We start from the raw sequence: 24871 nt of genomic DNA, 5'->3' as shown, positions 1-24871 counted from the left end.
AAAATACATTTTGAGATTTATTTTTAATATTATAGTTTTAATGATAAAGTTCATAAAATAAATAAAGTTGATTTTTTTTTAGAAACATGTTTGGTCCCTGAATTAGATCATGGGAATTATTCCACGATGCAGAAAACGTTCAGAGTGAAGGACAAAATACAGTACGAGTGTGCTGCTGGCTACTACACAACTGGGGGAAAGAAGACAGAGGAGGTAGAATGCCGCACGTATGGATGGTCTCTCACACCAAAATGTACCAGTAGGTTCTCATTTTAAGGACAATTTAGTCTCATTTTAAAAACTTTCTCTCATCCAGTAGTGTATATAAATTGTCACACTCATGTTTCATTTTTCATACATTTTTTTTTTTTGCTTCGGGTTTTAATTATGTTGATCACCGGTTTTGATCATTTAAAGCTCTCAAGTAGAAAAAGAATTTCTCTTTGCTCAGATAATTAAATTAGAATAAGCCTAATGATACTTAATAAATATAGAAATTGGCAAGCTTTTGTTATGTGTAAAAAAATATGGCAAATTTACTCATTTCTATTCCAGACATGGTATATTGTTCAACAGAAAAAAATAACACATTTTTTGAATTTTATTTGTGCTTTCATTTTTAGAATTAAAGTGCTCTTCTTTAAGATTAATAGAAAATGGTTATTTTCATCCTATAAAGCAAACATATGAAGAAGGAGATGTAGTTCAGTTTTTCTGTCATACAAATTATTATCTAAGTGGATCTGACTTAATTCAGTGTTATAACTTCGGTTGGTACCCAGCATCTCCTGTATGTGAAGGTAATTTTTAAAATTTCATACTCATACAAATAAAATATTATGTCTTAATTAGCTTAATTTCTATGCAAAAATGTTTCTGATATTATCTAATTCTTGTCCTGAGTGCTATTTTTTTTTTTTCGGTTTCAGAGGTAGAGTTTAGTGATTCAGCAGTTGCATACAACACCCAGTGCTCATTACTTCAGGTGCCCTCCTTAATGCCCATCACCCAGTTACCCCATCTCCCCACCCATCTCCCCTCCAGCAACCTTCAGTTTGTTTCCTAGAATTCAACGTCTCTTATGGTTTACCTCCCTCTCTGTTTTTGTCTAATTTTATTTTTCCTTCCCTTTGCCTGGGTTCATCTGTTTTGTTTCTTAAATTCCACATATGAGTGAAATCATACAGTATTTGTCTTTCTCTGACTGACTTATGAGAACTCAGCCATCAAAAAGAATGAAATCTTGCCATTTGCAATGATGTGGAATGACATGGAGGGTATTATGTGGAATGTTATTTTTAAAAATAAATATGGTCTTTTAAATCATTGCTAGATATTTTCAGCAATATTTAATCTTAAGAAATTTAAGAAAGATTTAAGAAATCTTAAAGGTTGTATTAGTATGTAGAGTGTATGTAACTTTTAAACTCTTTCATTATAATGAATACATTTCACTTATTGGGAATTACTAGATTCAGTTATCTCATGCTGGTGGTTTTGTGACGGTTCTTAGTTGGCCACATATTTCCTGATGTGAAAAATCCTGTCTTCAAAATGGTGGGGGTAAAGAACAGAAAAATTAAAAAAAATATTACCCAGAGTAAAAATGAAAAATATGGTTCTCAAGTAAGAGTATTCCTAAAATGTAATGTCTATGGCAAGTTTCTATCACTGGACATGTTCAAGCAGACAGTATGATCACCTATTGGGAGACAATTCACACATCATTTAAACATACCTACAATGATATATGAAGGAAGTCCAAGCCTAGCAGAGGAAACAAATCTAAAAAGGTAATTGACACAATGTGACAAATATAATAGATTCAGATATAAATTATTTGAACAAACACTGAAGATTTTGATTGGTATGATGTGGGATAGAATTTTTGGAGGTGATGAATAACATTTGAACTGAAAGGTAAATAGGATTTTGAGGATTGGGGGGGATGGAGAGTATATATACTCTGTAGTATAGAAAATAATATCATTATTGATCAACAAGAGAAAGATAGGAAAGTGGAACTTGGAGGAGGGGGTGAAGATTTGAAGCAAATGTTGGGAGGGGTGAAAGAGGGAGATGACCATGGGTATGAGATGAGATTGCCCAGAACGATCCTAACTCTTTAAATGCACCAAATGATAACATTAATGTTTTTGTTTTTGTTTTTAATTTTCCAGTCCTGCCCAAGAGACTTGGTCTAACAGTATAGAAGAAGATAGTTAGCAAATTGTAACATTTTATTACAGAAATAAATTGCAAACCTGCTTAATATCTACTCCACTCCCCATCCAAATTAGCATGCTATTATTTTCTCTAGTAAATAGTCATTAGATGTAGAGTAGGCAGTGCAGTTGGCTCAATAATAATAAATTATATCCTAATCCCTGGAACCAATGAATGTTACCTCACTTATATGGCAAAAGGGACTTTGCCCATGTGATAAAGTTAAGGATCTTGAGGTAGGAATAATTTCTGATTATTCTGAGGGTCTAATTGTGGACCCTCAGTATAATCACGAGCCTCTTTATAAGAGGGAGGCAGATGGAAATCTGACTACAAAAGAAGAATAGAGATGTGACAATGGAATAGAAGCAAGAGGTTGGAGCAATAGGAGGAAAGGTCATGTGCGTAAGAATGCACGTAGCCTCCAGAAGCTTGAAAAGCCAAAGAAACTGAGTCATAAACTTGCAGAAGGAATGCAGCTCTCCTGACAACTTGATTTTAGCCCAATGAATTCTGGACTTTTGGCTCCCAGAGCTGTAAGATAATAAATTTCTGCTATTTTAAGCCACTTAATTTTAATAATTTGTCACAATAGCAATAGGACATTAATACAGTCTGTGTTTTAGAATACTGAAGAACAGATTTAATTCATGTAGTACAAGAACAGATCCATGGGGCACCTGGGTGGCTCAGTGGTTTAAAGCCTCTGCCTTCGGCTTGGGTCATGATCCTGGGGTCCTGGGATCCAGCCCCACATCGGGCTCTCTGCTCAGCAGGAAGCCTGCTTCCTCCTCTCTCTCTGCCAGCCTCTCCACCTACTTGTGATCTCTGTCTGTCAAATGAATAAATAAAATCTTAAAAAAAAAAAAAGAACAGATCCACTACTTAATAGTTAATTTATTTACTTCAGAAATTTCAGTTTATTTATCTATGAGAGAAATAATTGTCCCTGCTTAATGAAGTTATTTTAGGATTAGAGGAGATAACAAATGCTGTTTTAATTTGCTTGCTTTATTAGTTTTCTACTGGTGCATAACAATGCATTAAAAATTTAGCAACTTAAAACAGCACACTTGTATTATTTCACAATTTCTGTAGGAGTCTGAGCCTAGCTTATCTGGCTCCTCTGCACTCCTGTTGAACAAACTGCAATTAAAGTGTCAGCTGGGGCTTCAGTCTCATCTGAGGCTGGACTGGGGAAGAATCTGCTTTCAAACTCACAGTTATTGGTAGCATTGAGTGCTTTGCAGACAGGTGAACTGAGAGCCTCAATTTCTTCTTGGGTGCCAGCTGGAAGCAGCCCTTTGCCCCTTGTCTTGTTGCACCACCCCCTTTTGGAAGCTCACAATGTGGGTGCTTGCTTTTTATCAAAATCAGCAGGAGGACAGTCTTTCAGCAAGAATGGCCTTAGCATACTATGTTGCATATCATGCATACGTAATCACATACTCCCATCATCTTTGCTGCACTCATTGATTAGAAGCAAGTCACAGTTCCTGCTTATGGAGAAGGTTATCATACAAGGAAGCAAACGTTAAAAACATCAAAAGTGGAGATCAACGGGTGACCCTAGGGTCTGCCTACCATGCTTCCTCTGGTATTTGGATCTAGGAAGGGTGCTTATTAAATCTACATATTATTTTTTGTAATTATATGACTAACTCTGGTGATAATTTATATCAGGAAGAAGAAATCGATGTCCTCCTCCACCTCTGCCTCTACACTCCAAAATTCAAACATATTCAACAACTTATCGTCATGGAGAAACAGTTCGTATAGAATGTGAACTTAATTTTGAGATACAGGGATCACAAGAAATACGTTGTGAAAATGGAAAATGGACAGAACCTCCAAAATGCATAGGTTAGCAACACCTTAATCAGTTTTCCCTAAAATGAAGTCTGCATGTGTAGCTATACACATGTGAATACAAAATATCTCTTTTCAGAAGAAAAGGAGAAGACAGCCTGTGGGGACCCACCCATCATTGAGAATGGTACAGCAAACCTGGACTCTACGATTTATTACAATGGGGATAAAGTGGCATATGAATGTAAAAGTGGGTATCATCTCCGAGGATCAACAGAAATAACTTGTAAACGTGGAAAGTGGACACATCCTCCTGAGTGTGTTGGTGTGTATGCTACATTTACCAGCAATAGTTAAGCTTGTTGTTTAAAAATTTTTCATTTTCCTTATTTAATCTATATATTTCCAGCAAGAGACTACTGCTTAAAAAAGTTATAAAAACACCCTGATTCAGCACCTACTCTGCTGGGTTTTTTTTTGTATGTATATGAAGCCTTCTGTAGAATTTAACCCAATGTAAAGAAGTGGGAAACTAAAAAAAATTTTTTGAATATACATTAGTGCTAAACACTGTTATCTGATCTGTTGACACCAGGACTTCTGAGGTTTAAGTGAAAGCACCTAAGTAATAGTTGATTGGGTGACTGGCCATAATCATGATCTACTTCCTCTCCCTTCATGTCCTACAAAGTCATATTAGAGCACTGTGTTCCTGCCTTTAGGTCAGTCCTTCTGGTATTACTTACGTATCTGGCCAGTCTGAGCCCTATACCCTGAGCCCTATACCTGTCCCTGGTCTTTTGTTTCACTAACATGCACAACCAGGCTACATTGCCACTCCTGGGTGCTACCCTTCCTGTTACCTTTCTCATTTCTTGATCTCTCCTAGAAAGATCTCTGCAATCATGTTTACTTACGATATTTATTGCATAAGAGAAAAGCTATTAAGGATGCTAAAGAAATGAGAAGAGTAGGAGAAAAACTAAAGAGAGAAAAAGTAGACAATGTCATCCATGGATTGACTGAGATCTGGAATGAAAGGAATGAGAATTAAAAAATAAAAGTGGGTGATGACAAAAGGTAGTTTTAGAACTGACCATAATCTTCAGGTCATTGTTTACCTTTCTATACATTTTAAGAATATTTGTATCATGATTCCTTCATAAGCAAGAAGACTGACAGATATGCATATGTGTTTTTAGGCAAAACATTTGCTGTTATTCTTACTATGTAAATTTTTAAAATATTTGGTCTGAATAGCATTTTTCTCATTTCTGGAGAATTTAGAAAACAATTGTCCTAAACTATATAATATAAATAACAAGGTACAATAGTATGAGTAACTATATGATATCATTGTGTTGTTATAAATTCATACTAATTTTTAAATAACCTCTTTTTTTAAAAGAAAATAATGAGAATTGTAAGCCACCACCTGATATAATAAATGGGGCTGTTGTTGATGGATTATTAGCAAGCTACACAACAGGATCCTCAGTAGAATATAGATGCAATGAATATTACTTACTGAGTGGAGCAAAAGTATCTCGTTGTGAACAAGGAAGATGGTCATCCCCACCTATTTGCTTAGGTAAGACAGAGAACACATTGTATTTTTTTTTTTAATTTTCCCAGCTATATTGAGATACAACGGCATATAACATATGAATTTAAGTTATACCATGCAGTGAGTTGACACACATATATGTTTTACAATAAGGTTCATTGACATTCCCTTCACTTCACATAGTCATAGTTGTATCTGTTGTTCTTGTCATTACTATGAGTGCATTTAGATGTACTCTCTTGGCAATGTTCAAGTATTCAAAATAAAATTGTAAACTATAGTCATCATTATATACTTAGGTCCCTAGAACTTATTCCTTTTTTAGCAACCCATTGAATTTCTTATACCATTATGTTTGTATTTTATGTGATTTTTATATAACATTTTATTGCATGTAAATGATGATTTTTTTCCAAGTGTTTTTCCTTTTCATTTTTGTAAGCAGAAAATCTACTATCAGAGGGTCTAAAACTACATTACTCTTACCTACTATTTTTTAAATTGTGGTAAAATATGAACAACAAAGCCTTACCGTGTTAGCCATTTTTAAGTGCACATTTCAGTGGCATTAAGTAGATTCACATTTTAGTGACTGATTATTTTCTCCTAAATGATAGCCTCAGCGTCTCTCTGTATATTGTCCTCAGAATGCCATTTGGAGAGAATAATCAATCCAGTTCTTTCCTTGGTAGAAGATATTGTTAATAGCTTTCTTGGCTGTCAATTCCTCACTTAAATGGTCACCTTTGTTCTATTTTGTTGAGCAAATAAAAACATATTTGTGATTACTTTAAGTATATTTTAGATTGAAACATAGTGTAATTAACATTAATGATTCAAATGGAGAATGAAGGGAGCTATCTAAATAATTATGTAAGTTGAGATAACTTTCAGAACATAAATATTCACCTTTCATTTCAAGCCTACAGATTTGCCTCAATTTTTAATTTTTAATTTTTTATTATGTTATGTTAGTCACCATATAGCATGTCATTAATTTTTGATGTAGTGTTCAAGATTCATTGTTTATATATAACACCCAGCGCTCCATGCAGTACATTCCTTCCTTAATACCCATCACCAGATGTGGCAATTGCATTACTGGGTATTTACCCCCAAAATACAGATGTAGTGAAAAGAAGAGCCATATGCACCCCAATGTTCATATCAGCAGTGTCCACAACAGCCAAACTGTGGAAGGAGCCAAGATGCCCTTCAACAGATGAATGGATAAAGAAGATGTGGTACATATATACAATGGAATATTATTAGCCATCAGAAATGATGAGTACCCAACTTTTGCATCAACATGGATGGGAATCAGCATTGGTGGGATAGTGGTGAGCATAGCTGCCTTCCAACATGGGTGGGACTGGAAGAGATTATGCTAAGTGAAATAAGTCAAGCAGAGAAAGTCAATTATCCTATGGTTTCACTTACTTGTGGAACATAAGGAATAGGATGGAGGACATTAGGAGAAGGAAGAGAAAAATGAGGAGGGGAAATTGGAGGGGGAGACAAACCATGAGAGACTGTGGACTCTGAGAAACAAACAGAGATTTGCCTCATTTTTTAACTTTGCTAGTCAGAATTACATGTAATTGCAATGTTAATTGGTCACAGTTGCAATGAACTTGTTACATTGTGACTTTTGCAAATAGATAATGGTACCATAATCTTTCTCTAAGTTAAAATAAAATAATCACTTAATTACAAATATTAGCATTTCAAACTATATAAATGCAAATCATTGTTATTTATCAAAAATTGATAAATATATAGAGGCAACTAGAAGAAAACAGAAACTATCAGTAATTTGGGCTGAAACAAATGTTAATAACTTAGACAACGGTTTTCTGAACCTTTTTGTACACACACACATACAAAACCTATTTACAAAGAAATATATGCTGTCACGAGAGGCTATGTAATTCATTTTTTCCCCACAAACTATATTATGAACATGGTTTGATATACCCCTACAATATACATTTTAATGGCTACCTAGTTTTCTGTAATACAGATATGTCATATTAATCACTTTTTGATGGAAGTTTAGTGTGTTTTCAACATTTTTATATTCCAAACAATACATTTTGTACTAAATGTCTGCACATATAAAAAACATTTTATTTTTTAATTTTTAAAATTAAGTATATTTATTTCACATTTGATTTTGTTTCGGGTATCTTTTTTCAGATTTTCTGAAGAAGAATTTCTGGATCAAAAAGATCTGGAATTTTAATTATTTTTCTGTTAATTGCTAAATTGTCCTTCAGAAAGTTAATCTGATTTACAACTCTACCATCAGTGGATTAATGTAGTAGTTTCCTTAATCCTTGTCAACTTGAATATTTTAATCATATATTATTAACCCAACAATTAAAATTATTTTAATTTGGTTTATTTAAGTACTAATCAATTGAGTTTATTTTTATTTGATTTGGTTGATTTAAGTTATATTTGATTTGGCTTGTTTAAGTATTACTCAACTGAGCATTTTTTGATTTTCTAGTGGCCACAGGCTTTTTTTTTCAGTGACTTTGATTTTTCATACTTGTAATAAAAGTTTTATTTATATAAATTATATTATTCATTTGACAATGATGCAAGATACAACAATGTATATTGCAACCATTTTTATTTTCCTTTTATTTTATTTATATTGTGTGTGTGTGTGTGTATATATATATATATATGTATATGTATACATATATATATATATATATTTATTTACATTTTAAGTCTTTAGCTCTTTCAACATCTACTTGGTGGTTTCTCTATTCCAAGTCATTCCTAAGCTGCTGTTCTTGTTCAAATTCAAATATGTCTACCTATAACTTCTGTTGCCCTCATATTTTCATAGAGGTTTTTGATGCTAAGTTTTTGATGATGTGACTGATAATGCATTGAATGGAAATACAGTCATCTCTGAGGATAAAGACTGGAAAGTTTAAGGAAATCTATCATGCTGTTTCTAGAGAAATTGCCTCTAGACACATAGACTTGGTGCTAATAAAGCAAATACTGAATGAAGATCATTTACTGTCATCAGGCCAAGAGGCAGAGTTCGGTACATCTTATTTATCCTTAGGAACCGCAAGTATTCTCACTACAAATGGGAAAAATGGTGTAATAACAAGCAGAATCTTCCATCTGTGAATTATTGTTCCAGACATTATGAACCTTTTTAACCTCCCAGTACTGATCTTCCCTATCTCATTCTACTCCAGCCACTCTGTCTCCTTGCCCTTCCTCATATAAGCTAAGTATGCTCTCACCTCAGGGCTGTTTCCTTTTCCTGGAACACCCTTCCCTCAGAAAATGCCATGGTTCACTCATTTGTACAAATACTATTTTTTCCTTAGGCCTATTCCAGCCACATAGCTTCAAAGTATAACTTCTCTTACCTCATCCCTTTCTATGCCCCCTCCTCTCCCTCCACTACTCATTTCCCTTCTAATTTATGGCATGTGGTTTAAAGATGGCCAGAGATTATAAACCCATATATTTATTATAGCTATTGCTTGTCCTTATGTGTTTCTCCCATTTAGAGGGTATGTTCCATGAGGGTGGGAATCTTTGTTTTGTTCTTTGATGTACCTCAAGTGGTGGGTCTCTCACAAACATTGTACAATAAATACATTTTGTATTTCATGATTTTTTATTTTTTTAAAGATTCATTTATTTATTTTAGAGAGAGAGAAAAGAGTCAGACACTTAACCAACTGAGCCATCCAGGCATCCCTCATGACTTTTATTTTATAGAGAGGAGATCATGCTTAACCTAAGTGACTGTAATATACATTTATATGTATACATATATGTATACATATGTTTTTTACCGAAATATAGTTGGTACACAATGTTGCATTATTTTGGGGGGTACAGCACACTGATTCGACAAATCTAAATGTTATGCTATGCACACCACCAATGTAGATACCAACAGTGACCATATAATGTTATTATAATACCATTGACTAAATTCTCTCTGCTGTACCTTTTATCCTCATGACCTATTCATTGTGTAATCAGAAGCCCATATCTCTCATTCCCCTTCACCTATTTTGCCCATTCCCTCCTCCCCTCCCCTCTGGCAGCCATCAATTTGTTTTCTTATATATGACTTAATTTCTGGGGTTTATTTGTTTATGCATTTATTTTATGTTTAAGATTCCACATAAAAGCAAATCATATGGTATCTGTCTTTCCATGACTTATTTCACTGAGGATTACACCCTCTAGATACATCCATGTTGTTATAAGTGGCAAGGTTTCATCCTTTTTAATGACTAAGTAATATTCCATTATATGGACAATTGTGTTGCTGCCATATCTTAGTTATTGTAAACAATCCTGCAATAAACATAGGGGTGCATACAGCTTTTGAATTGCTGTTTTCATTTTCTTTGAGTAAATACCCGGAAGTGGAATTATTGGATCATATAGTATTTCTAATTTTAATTTTTTGAGGAACCTCCATAATGTTCATCACAGTGGCTGCAACAATTTACATTCCAACCAATGCAGCATGAGGGTTTTTTTCTCCCTCCACAACCTCACCAACATTTGTGACTTCTCTTTTTGATTCTAGCCATTCTCACAGGTGTGAGGTAATATCTCATTGTGGTTTTGATTTAATTTCCCTGAAAATAAGTGATGTTGAGCATCTTTTCATGTGTCTGTTGGCCATTTATATGTTCGTCTTTGGAAAAATGTCTATTCAGATCCTCTGCCCATTTTTTTAAATTGGGTTATTTGGTTTTTTGTTTAGTTTTATAACTTCCTTATATATTTTGAATATTAACCCATTATCAGATGTATCCTTTGCAAATACCTCCTCCCATTCAGTGAGTTGCCTTTTTGCTTTGTTGATGTTTCCTTTGCTGTGCAAAAGCTTGTTATTTTGGTGTAGTCCCAGTAATTTACATTTGTTTTTGTTTCCCTTGCCTCAGGAGACATCTAGAAACATGTTCTTAAGGTCAAAGCCAAGGAGATTATTGTCTATGCTTTTTTCTAGGAATTATGTGATTTCAGGTATCACATTTAGGTCATTCATCCATTTTGAGTTAATTTTTGTGTATGGTATAAGAAAGGGGTCCAGTTTCATTCTTTTGCATGTCATCGTCCAGTTTTCACAGCATCATTTATTGAAGAGCTCTCTTTCTCCGATTGTAATATTCTTGCCTCCTTTGCCATAGATTAACTGACCACATGAGCATGGATTTATTTCTGGGCTCTCTGTTGTCTTCCATAAATCTATGTGTGCATTTTTATGCTAGTATCATACTGTTGTGATTACTTCAGCTTTGTCATATATCTTGAAGTCAGAGATTGTGATACTTCTAGTTTTGTTCTTCTTCCTAAGGATTGCTTTTGTTATTTGGAATCTTTTGTGGTTCCATACAAATTTTAGGCTTACTTGTTCTAGTTCTATGAAAAATGCTATTGGTATTTTGATAGGAATTGCATTGATCTGTAGATTGCTTTTGGTTAGTATGGACATTTTAACAATATTAACTCTTCCGATCCATAAGCATGGAATGTCTTTCCATTTCTTTGTGTCAGCTTCAATTTCTTTCATCAATATGTTTTGTAGTTTTCACAGTACAGGTCTTAACCTCCTTGGTTAAGTTTATCCTTAGGTATTTTATTCTTTTGGCATATTTATAAATAGAATCGTTTTCTTAATTTCTATTTTTGCTACTCTGTTGGTAGTGCATAGAAATGCAGTTGATTTCTGTGTATTAATTTTGATTCCTACAATTTTATTGAATTCATTTTTTTACTTTTAGTAGTTTTTTTTGATGGAGTCTTTAGGGGTTTTTATGTATACTATCATGTCATCTGCAAATAGTGACAGTTCAACTTTTTTCCTTATCAATTTGTATGTCTTTTTTTTCCCCTGATCGCTATGGCTAGAACTTTAAGTGCTTTGTTGAATAAAAGTGGCAAGAATGGACAACTTTGTCTTGATCCTGATCTTAGAGGAAAAGCTCTTCATTTTTAATCACTGAGTATGATGTTAGCTGTAAGTTTATCATAAGTAGCCTTTATTATGTTGAGGTAGTTTCCTCTAAACCATTTTATTAGTGTTTTTATAATGTCAAATGTTTTTTCTGCATCTACTGAGATGATTATTTGCTTTGTTGATGTGGTGTATCACATTGAATGATTTATGACTATTGAAACATCCTTGCATCTCCGGAATAAATTTCACTTGATCATGGTAATTTTTAAAAATGTGTTGTTGAATACAGTTTGCTAATAATTTATGGAGGATTTTTGCATCTATGTTCATCAGGAATATTGGCATTTAGTTATCTTTGGAGTGTCTGTCTGGTTCTGGTATCATGGTGATCCTGGCCTTGTAGAATGTATTTGGAAGCTTTCCTTCTTCTTTTATGTTTTGGAATAATTTGAGGAGAATAGGTATTAACTCTTTAAATGTTTGGTAGAATTTGCCTATGAAGCCATTTGGTCCTGGACTTTTGTTTGTTGGGAATTTTGTTTTATTACTAGTTCAATACTGTTACTAGTAATTGGTCTGTTCAGATTTTCTATTTCTTCCTGTTTTAGTTTAGAAGATTATAGGTTTCTAGGAATATAACTTTTTCTTCTAGGTTGTCCAATTCGCTGGCGCATAATTTTTGTAGTATTCTCTTATAATCTTTCATATTTCTGTGGTGCCAGTTTTTACTTCTCTTTTGTTTCTAATTTTATTTATTTTTGTCCTTTTTTTCCCGATGAATCTGGCTAAAGGTTTATCAATTTTGTTTTTCTTTTCAAAGAAAGAACTCCTGGTTTCACTGACTCTTTCTTTCTTTCTTTCTTTCTTTCTTTCTTTCTTTCTTGTCTCTACATCATTTATTTCTACTCTGGTCTTTATTATTTCCTTCCTTCTACTAATCTTGGGCTTTTGTGGGGGGGGTCCCTTTAGGTATAAGGTTAGACTGGGGATTTTTTTGGGTGTATATATGTTTATAATTGTTATATGCTCTTGGAATGATTTATCATTATGATTACATAATGATTCTTTATCTCTTGTTACAGTTTTTGTTTTAGGTCTCTTTTGTCCAATATAAGTATTGCTACCCTGGTTCTTTTTTTTATTCCCTTCTATTTGCAAGGTATATCTTTTTGTATCACCTCACTTTAGGTCTAAAGTGCATCTCTTGTAAGCTTAAACAATATTTTTTAATGTTCAAATTAAGTGGTTTTAATTCATAATATAATAATATTAAGAAATGTATAAATTAATTTGATAGCAATAAAGTGTGTATATGTGTGAGGAATTTTAATAATGTAAATGTTAAATATAAAACATTGCTTTTGATACTTGTCAAATTTTTCTTTTAAAAATACATTAAACTTCATACTTGTCAAATGAATAAATAATTTAAAATAATATTTGTTTTACAGAACCATGTACTATTAATGTGGATTACATGTACAGAAATAACATAGAGATGAAGTGGAAGTATGAAGGAAAGGTCTTACATGGAGATTTAATAGATTTTGTATGTAAAGAAGGATATGACTTATCTCCATCAACCTTGTTGTCTGAATTTTCTGTACAATGCAATAGAGGAGAAGTGAGATATCCTTTATGTATTAGAAAAGGTAAAACAGTGCTTTCTGACAATTTCTCAGGTGATTAATACTACCACTTGGTTTCAAAATATAAGAAAGACCCCACCCAACTTACCACCATCATCTTCTAATCTAGAAATTGGGAACGATCTGATCATGTACAGTAAGCACATACACTTAAATAGGATGACTATGCTGACATCTTTTAATTCCAATAAGTCAGTTTTATAAAGGGAGAAATTAATAGGTCTGATAGATAGCCACCAGACTATCAGAAGACAGATCTCCCTAATGTGAACAATCAACACCAGTGGAAAACATTGCTTTTCTCGGGGTTTGGTGGAGAGTATTGTTTCAGAAGAGGGCTTGATGCAGATTGAAAGACTCTATGTGCTCCTTGGATATGGCACTATTGCTTTTAATAAGAAAATAATTTTTAATAAGAAAAAATATTAGAGAAAATTTTTTTTCTTTAATAAAGAAAAAAATACATATAGAAAGCATGGCTTCAGAGGGGTTTCGTACATTTTCACTTTTGACTTAATAAAAAGGGAAAAATAAAATCACAGTTATTATTATTATTATTTTGCCAGTTTTAAATGTTTTTCAGTTTTATAATATGAGATTCTAATTGCAATCATCAATTTTATAGTACAAAGTTATTGTAGAACTATGCTCTCAATACTTAAAATTTGACAGACATCTTAAAAATGCTTTTACATGAAATATCTCATTTTATTCCTTTTAAAAAATATTTATTTATTTTAGAGAGAGAGAGAGAGAGAGAGCATGAGCAGGGGTTGGGGGTAGGAGGGGCAGAGGGAGAGAAATCCTCAAGTAGACTCCATGCTGAGCATGAACCTGAGGTGGGGCTCAATCTCACACCCCTGAGATCATGAACTGAGCCAAAATCAAAAGTCAGTGTTTAGCCATCTGAGCCACCCAGTCATCCCTATCTTATTTTATTTCGATAGTAATTATTAAAGTATTGGATGCTTATCATAGAAATTCATTGTATGCTTTTAAAATTTTTTTTCAGAATCCAAAGGAGTGTGTGCATCTCCTCCACTTATTAAAAATGGAGTCATAATTAGTTCAAGATTAGAAATCTATGAAAATGGTTCCTCGGTAGAATACAAGTGTTTTGATCACCATTTTCTTCAGGGGTCTAAGGAGTCCTATTGTTTAGAGGGAGCGTGGACTACACCACCATCGTGTTTAGGTATGTACTGTGAACTATTCACCTATTTAATAAAATAAAACCATATTTTTTCACTTTCTCTTTTCTGTTAGTTGATATAATACTATTATAATGCTTAATATGCAATATTTGTGTATCAGTGTGCGTACCTCATCACTGGTTTCTGTTCTTTCCTGTAGATCATAAATAACTATAGTCCATCTTGCCCTAACAAATATTTATTAAATACAAACCATACACCAATACTGTTGTTTTATGGGCTAAAAGATGAATAAGTCATGGTGATGTGAGTATATATATTAACAATTATCATTCAGTGTGATTGGTGCTATAATAGAAATCATGAGTGCAATGAGGAAGCAAAGATAGAAAGTTGTTCTAAGGCAAGTTATGCCTTATTAGTGAAACATTTGAATAGAATTAACAGTATCTACCAAGATTCTCAGGAGGCATTAAAAAAGCATTTCTTTAAATAAAAAGAAAATATTTTTTGTTTCTGTATCTGACTTATTTACTATCTTATTTTACCAACCTGGACTTGAGTACAATACTGAGTAGAAGTAGTGGGTATCTTGTTTGCCAATATCATAAGTAAAACTTTCAACAATTCATCTTTAGTTACAGTGTTATAAATACTTTAAAATCAAACTTAAATTGTAGAAAGCTTTAATTTCTATTTTTCTAAGATTTTTTAATCTTCAGTGAATGTTTAATTTTAGCACTATCTATTGAAATAATCATATTATTACTTTTCCCCCTGGAATTATATTGCTTCTTCTTGAATGTTAAAGTATAATTACATTCCTACAATAAATCACACTTGGTTGTGATGAATTATGCTTTTTATATATTGTTGGATTTTTATTTGCTTATATTTTTCTTAGAAGTTTTCCATCTATTTTCATGAGAGAGATCAGTCTGTTATTTTCCTTTTGGGTTTGGTATGGTTTCTACTACCCTCATATGGTGAACTGGTAAGTTCCCTATTTCTCAATTCTCTGGAATTTGTGTAAGATTGGCACAATTTCTTCCTTAATAATTATAATAATCCACCAAACATGCCATTTGAGCATCAAGTTCTCTTGAGGAAAGATCCTGACAGCTGTCAGTTTTGGTAGGGTGGTTTATAGAAATTTGTCCATAATATCTAAATTGTCAAATTTGTTGACATAATGTTATTCGCAGCATCCTTTTACATTCTTCTTAATGCCTTTAGTGATGTGTCATTAATTTTTACTGCTATTAAGCTGTATCTCTTTCTTTCTTGACATGTCTTGCTAAGCGTCTTTTATTTATTTATTTTTTTTAGAAGTTTGGGTTTTTTTTTTTTTTTAAGATTGGTTGACTGATTGATTGGCAATGGGGTGGGAGATCACAGGAAGAGGGAGACAGGAAGCAGACTCCCACTGAGCCCAGGGCTCACCTAGGGCTCCATTTCAGGACCCAGAGATCATGCATGACCTGAGCCAAAACTAAGAATTGACCAGTTCACTGACTGAGCCACGGAGGCACCCTGGTCTATAACTTTTATTAGGCCTTTCAAACAACTAATATTTGCATTTGTTACCCTTTCATCAAATGTTGCTTACTATTTTAATAATTTATATTCTTATCATTATTTCCTCTCTTCTAATTTCTTAAATTTCTTTTATTACTCATAGCATTTTAGGTGGATACTTAGATTACTGATATTCAGCCTTTGTTTTTTTAAAGATTTTTTTTTAATTCAGTGGCTTTATTTATTTTTTTTTTAAGATTTTATTTGTTTATTTGACAGACAGAGATCACAAGTAGGCGGAGAGGCAGGCAGAGAGAGAGAAGGGGAAGCAGGCTCCCTGCTGAGCAGAGAGCTCCATGTGGGGCTCAATCCCAGGACCCTGAGATCATGACCTGAGCTGAAGGCAGAGGCTTTAACCCACTGAGCCACCCAGGCACCCCTGTTTTTTTAAAGATCTTTAAAGAAAGTTTAATTTAATTTGTTAAGGAAGCTTAAGGATATAAATTTCCCACTGAGCCTAACTTTAACTTTATCCCCACACATTTTTATGTTCTGGAATTTTATTATTATTCAGCCATTCAGTTAAAAAAAAAAGTGATACCCATTTTGATATCCTGTATTCAGTCTGAGTTATATAGAATTGTGGTTTTTAGTTTCTAAACATTGGAAATTTTTCTAGTTTCCTTTTGTTATTGATTTCTAATTTGAATCCATTGAGACACACTTTGAATTATATCAATCTTTTAAAATTCATTGATATTTACTTAATTACAAGCATGTATTTATTGTAGGTACACATTCTTTTGTACTTGAAATAAACTAATAAACTGTGGTCATTTTTGGATTCACTGTTGCTTCATATATGTCAGTTGAATTTTGTTTTCCATATTAAGTTCATTCATATCTGTGCTGATTTCTGTCTGTTCTTCTATCAGTCACCAAAAGAAGTATGTTAAAATCCCTTATACTCTGTGCATTTAAAAATATTTCTTATATTAGTTCTTTCAATTTTTGCTTTTGTATTTTTATACTATTCTACTAGGTCCACACAAATTGAAGTATATTAAATCTTGGTGTACTGACCCTGCATAATTTTAAAAGAGTCCTCCTTTATCTATACTAATACTTTTTGTTTGTTTTTGCCCAAAGATTCCTTACCTATACAAGTTTCAACAAGTATTGTACTTCAACAAGTACATTTTTTCATTCTTTAACTTTAAACATTTTGGTTTTTTATAAGCAATATATAGTTATTTATTTTAAAGCATACTTATTTAGTCTGATAGTCTTTCTCTGTATAGTATTTGCCCATATACATGTTAATATAGTGCTGATATATTTGGTTTATAGCTACCATCTTACTATACTAGATATATATCCTATCTGTTCTTTATGCTTCTCTCTCTCTCTTTCTTCCCAGTAAATCAGTTTTTTTTCATACCATTTCACTCTCTACTAGCTTGTCGATTATACTTTCTTCTTGGCTTCCTTTCACTGTTTTCACAGAGATTACATAATTCAACCAAGACTTATTACATTTAAATATAAGTTAGTACTTCTACCACCTCTCCAAGACCCAGAAAACTTCAGCTTGATTTACCCTTCCCACTTTTTGTATTACTGTGTCATGCATTTTCGCTCTACATGTAGTTTAAGTCCCGAAGATACAATGAATATTACATTATCCAGAAATATTCTTTAAGATTTGTTGATAAGTTTTTCAGTGATTTGTTTCTCATCTTCTCCTGTTTGCTACTATTTCTGATTGGGATTATTTTGCACGTGCCTGAAAAGTATTATTTCTTTATTATTTTCTCAGTATTTGTTTGCCTGAAAACTTTTGAAGAGTAATTTTATCAGAGATAGAATTCTAGTTTGGCCTCTTTTTCCTTCCCTGCTTTAGAAGATGTCATTTTATCCTTTTCTGCATTTCATAGTTTTTGTTAGTTAATGCCAACTTTTAAAGGATTTTATTTATTTATTTGTCAGGGAAAGAGAGAGGAGAGCGACACAAGCAGTGGAAGTGGCAGGCAGAGGGAAAAGAAGGCTCCCCGCTGAGCAAGGGGCCCCATGCTGTGCTCAATCCCAGGACCCTGGGATCATGACCTGAGCTGAAGGCAGATGCTTAACTGACTGAGCCACCCAGGCATCCCAGTCAATGCAATTCTTACTGGTATTTCTTTGAAACTAAGTTTCTTTTTGTGCTCCGCTGATTTTGAGATTCTTTTCCCCTTTATTTTCCATAGGCTATTTATGCGGGGCCTTGATGTGTGTTTCTCAGAGCATTTCATTCTTTTTCTTTTTATTTAAGATTTTATTTATTTACTTTTGCAAGAGAGAGAGAGGGAGAGAGAGAGCATGTGCATGAATGGGGGTGGGGGGCAGAGGGAGAAGTGGACTCCCCACTGAGCAGAGAGCCTGATGCAAGACTCGATCCCAGGACCCTGGGATTAGGACCTGAGCCAAAGGCAGATGTTTAACTGACTGAGCCCACCAGGCACCCCTGAGCATTTCATCCTTCAAGTTGGTAGCACTTCTTTTAACTGTTGCTTGATGCTTTTCATTACCTTTAGTATTTTAATCTTCTTTGTTCCCATTTGGTAGTTTCTACGGATACATCTTACAATTCATAAATCCTTTCTTGAGATGTGTCCAACCTGCTTTAAACTCCTCTACTGAGGTCTCAATATTGTTGTATTTCTAGAATGCCTGCTTTATGCTTTTTTTTTCTTTTTGTAGATTTCAGTTGTCTGATGAAAGACTTTATCTTAACATCTATTTCTTTACCATGTTACTCACACTTATCTTTAAGTCCTTGCCTGCAAACTCCATTATCTGGATCATCTGTAGGCCTATTTTGATTTCTAGCCTAATCTTTTGCTATTTCTGTTAACAGTTGATTGAATATCAAATAGTATGTATGGAAAATTTTAAAAACCTGAAACAATGATGTTCATCTGGTTCCAGAAAATACTCTCTTCTTTTGGCTGATAGTGTAGGGGAAGTTGGTCTCGATCTAATTAGATTTGCAGTTTTTTCTAAGCTTATTTTCAGACCTTTGTTTGTTCCTACTAATAGAACATAACCCTGCAGGTTTCTTCATTAAGAGTTTGGTGTTTATACCAAGGTTCTTCCTTCTTGACTGGCTTTCATATTACTGGGAGACTGCCAAAAAAAAAACTTAATGTGTCTTTTCATTCACTTTCTGCTTGGCTCTTTATCCTCTCTCTTTGCACAAGTCAAGAATAGGCAGATGCTTCAAGAAAAAAAGCCAGTATCACGTTCATTTTCTGTACTTCCCATTCTTCTGGGTTCTTGACCACTCAGACCCTGGCTGTCATGGCTGACCAAAACTTCCATTTTTCTATCCCCAACAACATGAGATTTCCAAAAGCTCTGCAGCTCCATGTTTGCTGTTGACCATTCTCTACAATTTCTCAGCTCATGCTGAGAATCAACAAATGCCCCAAGAGGAAGATGCCTCTTGGAGGAGCTTTTCCCAGAACCCTAGCATCTGAAGGAGCTTTTTCCAGAACCTTAGCATCTGAAGGAGCTTTTTCCAGAACCTTAGCATCTTGAGTGCCTTGGAAATGCTCTAATTCTGTGAAATGCTGGCTTCATGTCTGTTTCCATATTTTCTAGTTTTAGTAGAAGTGCCGGCCTGATATAGACTATTCTGTCATAGCTGAGAACAGAAGGTCGATGAATTAATTTTTAACTTTTTTAAAATTAAAATTTCATGTTTTGTAGAACCATAAGATTTTAAATTGTAGTACTATTTGACCTAATTTTCAAACATATTTTTCAGTGACTATATTCTCTTAGAGTCTTTCTGATTATTCTTCTTCATTTTTATTATGTCTATAAAACTTCTAGCACAACATCTGACACCTAGGGATTCAATAAATACTTACCAAAAATATTGAATGAAGGAGTTTGTAAATGTATTACAGTTGTATGATCCATATGCTGTATTAACAACTCTGAAACTTTAGCCTTTTTCGGGACCTACTCTTTGGTGTTATGGCAGCCAGGAGGCAAATAAGGACAGAAACTCCATTTTCTGAAATAACTTGTTATTTCATTTTACATTCATTATTATTATTTCATTGTTTCATTATTCATTATTTCATATTATTTCACTGTTATTTCATTTTACATTCCTGTTAGTTCTAAAATGTGTCAAGATAATTTTCTTCTTTTTATTTTTTCAGAGCCTTGCACATTATCTCTTGTTGAAATGGAAAATAATAATTTACTCCTGAAGTGGGATTTTGACGATAGACCATATATTTTCCATGGCGAATATATTGAGTTTCTTTGTAAGAGAAATACATATGTAGCTGACCTCTCTATTTTTGGATCTGAACTCAGAGTGCAATGTGACAGAGGGCAGTTAAAATATCCAACATGTATTCACAGAGAAAGGTAAGAAGAAGCTTCTGCCTACAATTATCTTCTTCAGATTGTTATTCAAGAGATTCTTTATATTATAAATTTAAGAAATATTAGGTTTTACAAAACTACTTCATGGTCATTATACAGAAAAAAATAATTTCACTTTTTAAGCCAAATGAACTCCTAGAAGGATTAATTAATTCAACAAACTCAAAAAGTTTTCATATTTGTGACACTTTGACAGTTTAGCAAATAAATTAATTTATATGTACAATATTTAAATATGGAAAAATTAACCTATGTTGATATAGAATATTACATTTTCTCCACTTCCCAGTATATGTCCAAGTATAAATTGTAAAGATGGGAAACAAAGTTGCACAAATATTTCTATTGATAGAAGAGCATATTAATAACAATGATTAAAATTAAGTCATTTTCAGGAACATATGCCTGTGTAAAAGCTTAGAAACTCTAAAATGTTTCCTCATATGGTAATTTAAAAATACATATTTTATACTTTTTTATTTGTTCTTTTCCTCCTTTTTTGGTTTTTATTTGAGTATAATTATGCACAATATTACATTAGTTTCAGGTATACAGGTATATAACCCTATTGTTATGCTATGCTCACCACAAGTATAGCCATGATCTGCCACCATCCAATGCTAGTATAATACCATTCACTATATTTCCTGCACTGTACCTTTTATTCCCATGATGTACTTGTCCCATAACTGGAAGCCTGACTCTCTCACTTGGTCCCCTTTTCCCATTTTGCCCATCCTTCTATCCTCCTACTCTCTGGCAACCATCAGTTTGTTCTCCATATTTATAGATCTGTGTCTGCTTTTTGTTCTTTGTTTTGTTTTTTTAGATTCCACATATAGTGAAATCATATGGTATTTGTTTTTCTGTCTGACTTATTTAAAGACCCGACTAGCCAATGCAATCTTGAGAAAGAAGAACAAAAATGGAGGTATTGCCTTTGTAGAGTTCAAAATATACTACAAAGCTATAGTAATCAAAATAGTATGGTACTGGAATAAAAATAGACACATAAAAAAATAGACACATAGATAAATGGAACAGATTAGAAAGCCCAGAAATAAACCCATACATTTTTTAAAAGATTATTTATTTATTTATTTGACAGAGAGAGAGAGAGATCACAAGTAGTCAGAGAGGCAGGCAGAGAAATGTGGAGTGAAAAAAGCTCCCCACTGAGCAGAGAGCCCGATGTGGGGCTCGATCCCAGGACCCTGGGATCATGACCTGAGCCAAAGGCAGAAGCTTTAACCCACTGAGCCACACAGGCACTCCGTAAAGCCATACTTTTATATGGTCAATTAATCTATGCCAAAGGGAGCAGGGATATACAATGGAGAAAAGAAATCTTTCAATAAATGGTGTGAGGAAACATGGACAACCACATGCAAAAGAATGAAACTGGACCACTTTCTTACATGATATACACACATACACAAAACTTCAAAATGGGTAAAAGACCTAGAAGAAAACAGGTAGCAATCTCCTTGTCTTTGGCCTTAGCAACATTTTTCTAGATATGTCTCCTGAGGAAGAAAAACAAAAGCAAAAATAAACTACTGAGACTATATCAAAACAAAAACGTCTGCATAGCAAAGGAAACAACCAACAAAACAAAAAGACAACCCACTGAATGGGAGAGGATATTAGGAAAGGACATATCTGATAATGGGTTAGTATCCAAAATATATGAAGAATTTTATTTTTTTTAAGATTTATTTATTTATTTGAGAGCAAGAGTGAGTGCAGAGGGGAGGGGGAAAGAAGAGAATCCCAAGCCAAATCATCGCTGATCATGAGGCCTGATGTAGGGCCGATTCTGTGACCCTGAGCCAAAACTGAGTGTTGGGCCCTCAAGTGGCTGTGCCGCCTAGGTGCCCCAATATATGAAGAACTTTAACCTCCACCTCCCAAATGGGCTACAAGGGTGGCTAAGTCAGTTAAGTGTCTGACTCCTGATTTTGGCTCAGGCCATGATCTCATGATTGAGATGGAGCCCCACATCAGGCTCCATGCTCAGTGCGAGTCTGCTTAAGAGTCGTTCCCTGTCCCTAGCCCCTCCCCACATGCTCACGCTCTCTCTCTCTCAAAATAAATAAATACCCAAATAATTCAATTAAAAAGGGGACAGAGGACATTTTTCTGAAGAAGACATGTAGATGGTCAACAGACAGATGAACAGACAAAAAGACACTCAACATCACTAATCAGGGAAATGCAAATCAGAACCATGAGATATCACCTTCCACTTGTCAGAATGGCTAGAATCAAAAAGACAGGAAATAACAAGTGTTGGCAAGGATGTGAGGAACAAGAAACCTTTGTGCCATGTTGGTGGGAATGTAAATTGGTACACCCACTATGGAAAACAGTATGGAAGTTCCTAAAGAAATTAAAAAATAGAAATACTATATGATCCAATAATTCTACTTCTGGGTATTTACCCAGTGAAAACAAAAACAGTAATTCTAAAAGATATATGCACCCCTTTGTTTACTGAAGCCTTATTTATAATAGCCAGGATATGAAAGCAGTCCAAGTGCTATTGATAGATGAATGGATAAAGAAGATGTAGGATATTATATATACAATGGAATATTGTTCAACCATAAAAAGAATGAGATCTTGCCATTTGTGACAACATTGGTGGACCTAGAGGGTTTTATGCTAAATGAAATATGTCAGACAGAAAAACAATATGCTGTTTTATATTTCTTGATGAATGAAATATAATCTTGTCTTTAGTAAAATATTACAACAATATAATAAAATGATGTAAATCACTTTAGAGGATCAGGATTTTGAGACTTTAAAAGATACAGTATTAAATGGAAATTATACTTTATGTCTGATTAAGAATATTATAAAATTAGGGGTGCCTAAATGGCTCAGTCAGTTAAGCATCTGCTTTTGGCTCAGGCAATGATCCCAGGGTCCTGGGATCAAGCCCTGCATCAGCTTCCTGCTCAGTGGGAGTGTGCTTCTCCCTATGCCCTTTCCCCTGCTCATGCTTGCACTTGCTCTCTATCTCTGAAATACATAAATAAAATCTTTTTTAAAAAAGAATATTATAAAAATAACTCATGGTAAAGTGTATGTGTTCTAATCATGAACCATGAACTATATGAACAACATAAGGACAACTTTTTAATACTTTAAACAGTCTATAAAAACATTCATAAGACACACATGGGTGGAAAACTTTAAAAATTTTTAACTATGGTAAAATCAGGACAGAAAAATTTTATGTGTATTTAAGTGTTTTGGTGTATCTTGGATTTCTCATTTCAAAAAGAAAAAGAGGTAAATAATTTAGAAAAAATTGTTTAAAAAATGGTATTACTGTATCAAATAACACTGAGATTTGAAAAAGGAATTGGTGGTAAATTTACCAAGTCTGTCTACTTGCTTTTATCAATAACTAACTAAAACAATGACTAGTTATATGAAATGTTGAAGAGCTAAGTTATAATAAATACTTGACCAAAAATGGTGCTTATTTCAAAAAATCTCTCTTCCTTCCTTTCTCTTTGTCATCAAGGATGCTCTCTTATCAACAACACTTCAGGACATAAAAATATATGACAGAAAGAAGAATAGTATATCAACACATCGTAAAATCCTTTATAAAACATAATTTTTAGAAGAAAAAATTACAAATCTCTAAGTTTTAACTTGCTTGAAGATTTGAATCTAAGTTGTCTATGTTGAACATTTTTTATTTATAAATAAGCCAGAACATGTTTCCTTTCTAATTTGACTGATCTGATATGTAACCTAACCTTTATGGCATGCATTCCCTCTGTTAAAATGATTGATTTACATGTTAAAATATTTGTTTCCTAATATCCATTCATTGTGCTATATTGTTGCCTTCAAGATATTTGTTTTTATGATATTCACTAATATTAGAGTTTTCTGGTAATTTTAATTCAATCTTTATATCAATACTAAAGAACCAAACACACTAGAGATAAGAAACTGTACATCATAGGGGCACTTGGGTGTCTCAGTCGTTAAACCTCTGCCTTTTGGCTCAGGTCATGATCCCAGGGTCCTGGGTCGAACCGCCTCAGGGTCCCTGCTCAGCAGGAAGCCTGTTCTCCCTCTTCCACTCCCCCTGCTTGTGTTCCCTCTCTCGCTGTTTTTCTCTCTGTCAAATAAATAAATAAAATCTTCAAAAAAAAATAAACAACTATACATCATATTGGAGAATTTATTGTATTAAATATGGAAAAGACTGCCCTTCACACTTTCTAAATGTAAAAAACTTTAAAAATTAACGTACTATTAATTTCAAGGTTAATAATAATAATGGTGAACTATCCATATGTTGAAATGTTGCCCAAGGAATGTGACAAAAGAAAGAATAACCCTTCCCATTTTTATATTTTACTCTTTCAAGTAATATTTTTAAGTTAAGGAATTATTGGAATGATGCAGATTATAACATCAAAAATCAGTCCTGCAAGCAACAAAGCCTGAGAGTGTCAATATTACCGAGGTCTGTTGAAGACTTCAAAGAGTC

At 33.6% G+C, this 24871-nt stretch overlaps 1 protein-coding gene across 1 annotated transcript in view; it reads left to right on the top strand.

The window, feature by feature from the left end:
• F13B (coagulation factor XIII B chain) overlaps positions 1–24397 on the top strand; it is a 32770-nt gene extending 8373 nt beyond the window's left edge. The window contains exons 4-12 of the mRNA XM_032878184.1: positions 83–259; positions 624–800; positions 3910–4089; positions 4175–4360; positions 5444–5626; positions 13028–13228; positions 14238–14420; positions 20112–20325; positions 23885–24397. Coding sequence (XP_032734075.1) covers positions 83–259; positions 624–800; positions 3910–4089; positions 4175–4360; positions 5444–5626; positions 13028–13228; positions 14238–14420; positions 20112–20325; positions 23885–23918 — 1535 coding nt within the window. The 3' untranslated portion in view covers positions 23919–24397. The remainder of the gene's footprint in view (positions 1–82; positions 260–623; positions 801–3909; positions 4090–4174; positions 4361–5443; positions 5627–13027; positions 13229–14237; positions 14421–20111; positions 20326–23884) is intronic.
• The last annotated feature ends 474 nt before the right edge of the window (positions 24398–24871 follow it).

Source organism: Lontra canadensis, unplaced genomic scaffold (assembly GCF_010015895.1).
Source record: "Lontra canadensis isolate GAN:19392208 unplaced genomic scaffold, GSC_riverotter_1.0 scaffold63, whole genome shotgun sequence".
NCBI classification, from domain to species: Eukaryota; Metazoa; Chordata; class Mammalia; order Carnivora; family Mustelidae; genus Lontra; species Lontra canadensis.
This window is presented reverse-complemented; position numbering and strand designations above follow the sequence as displayed.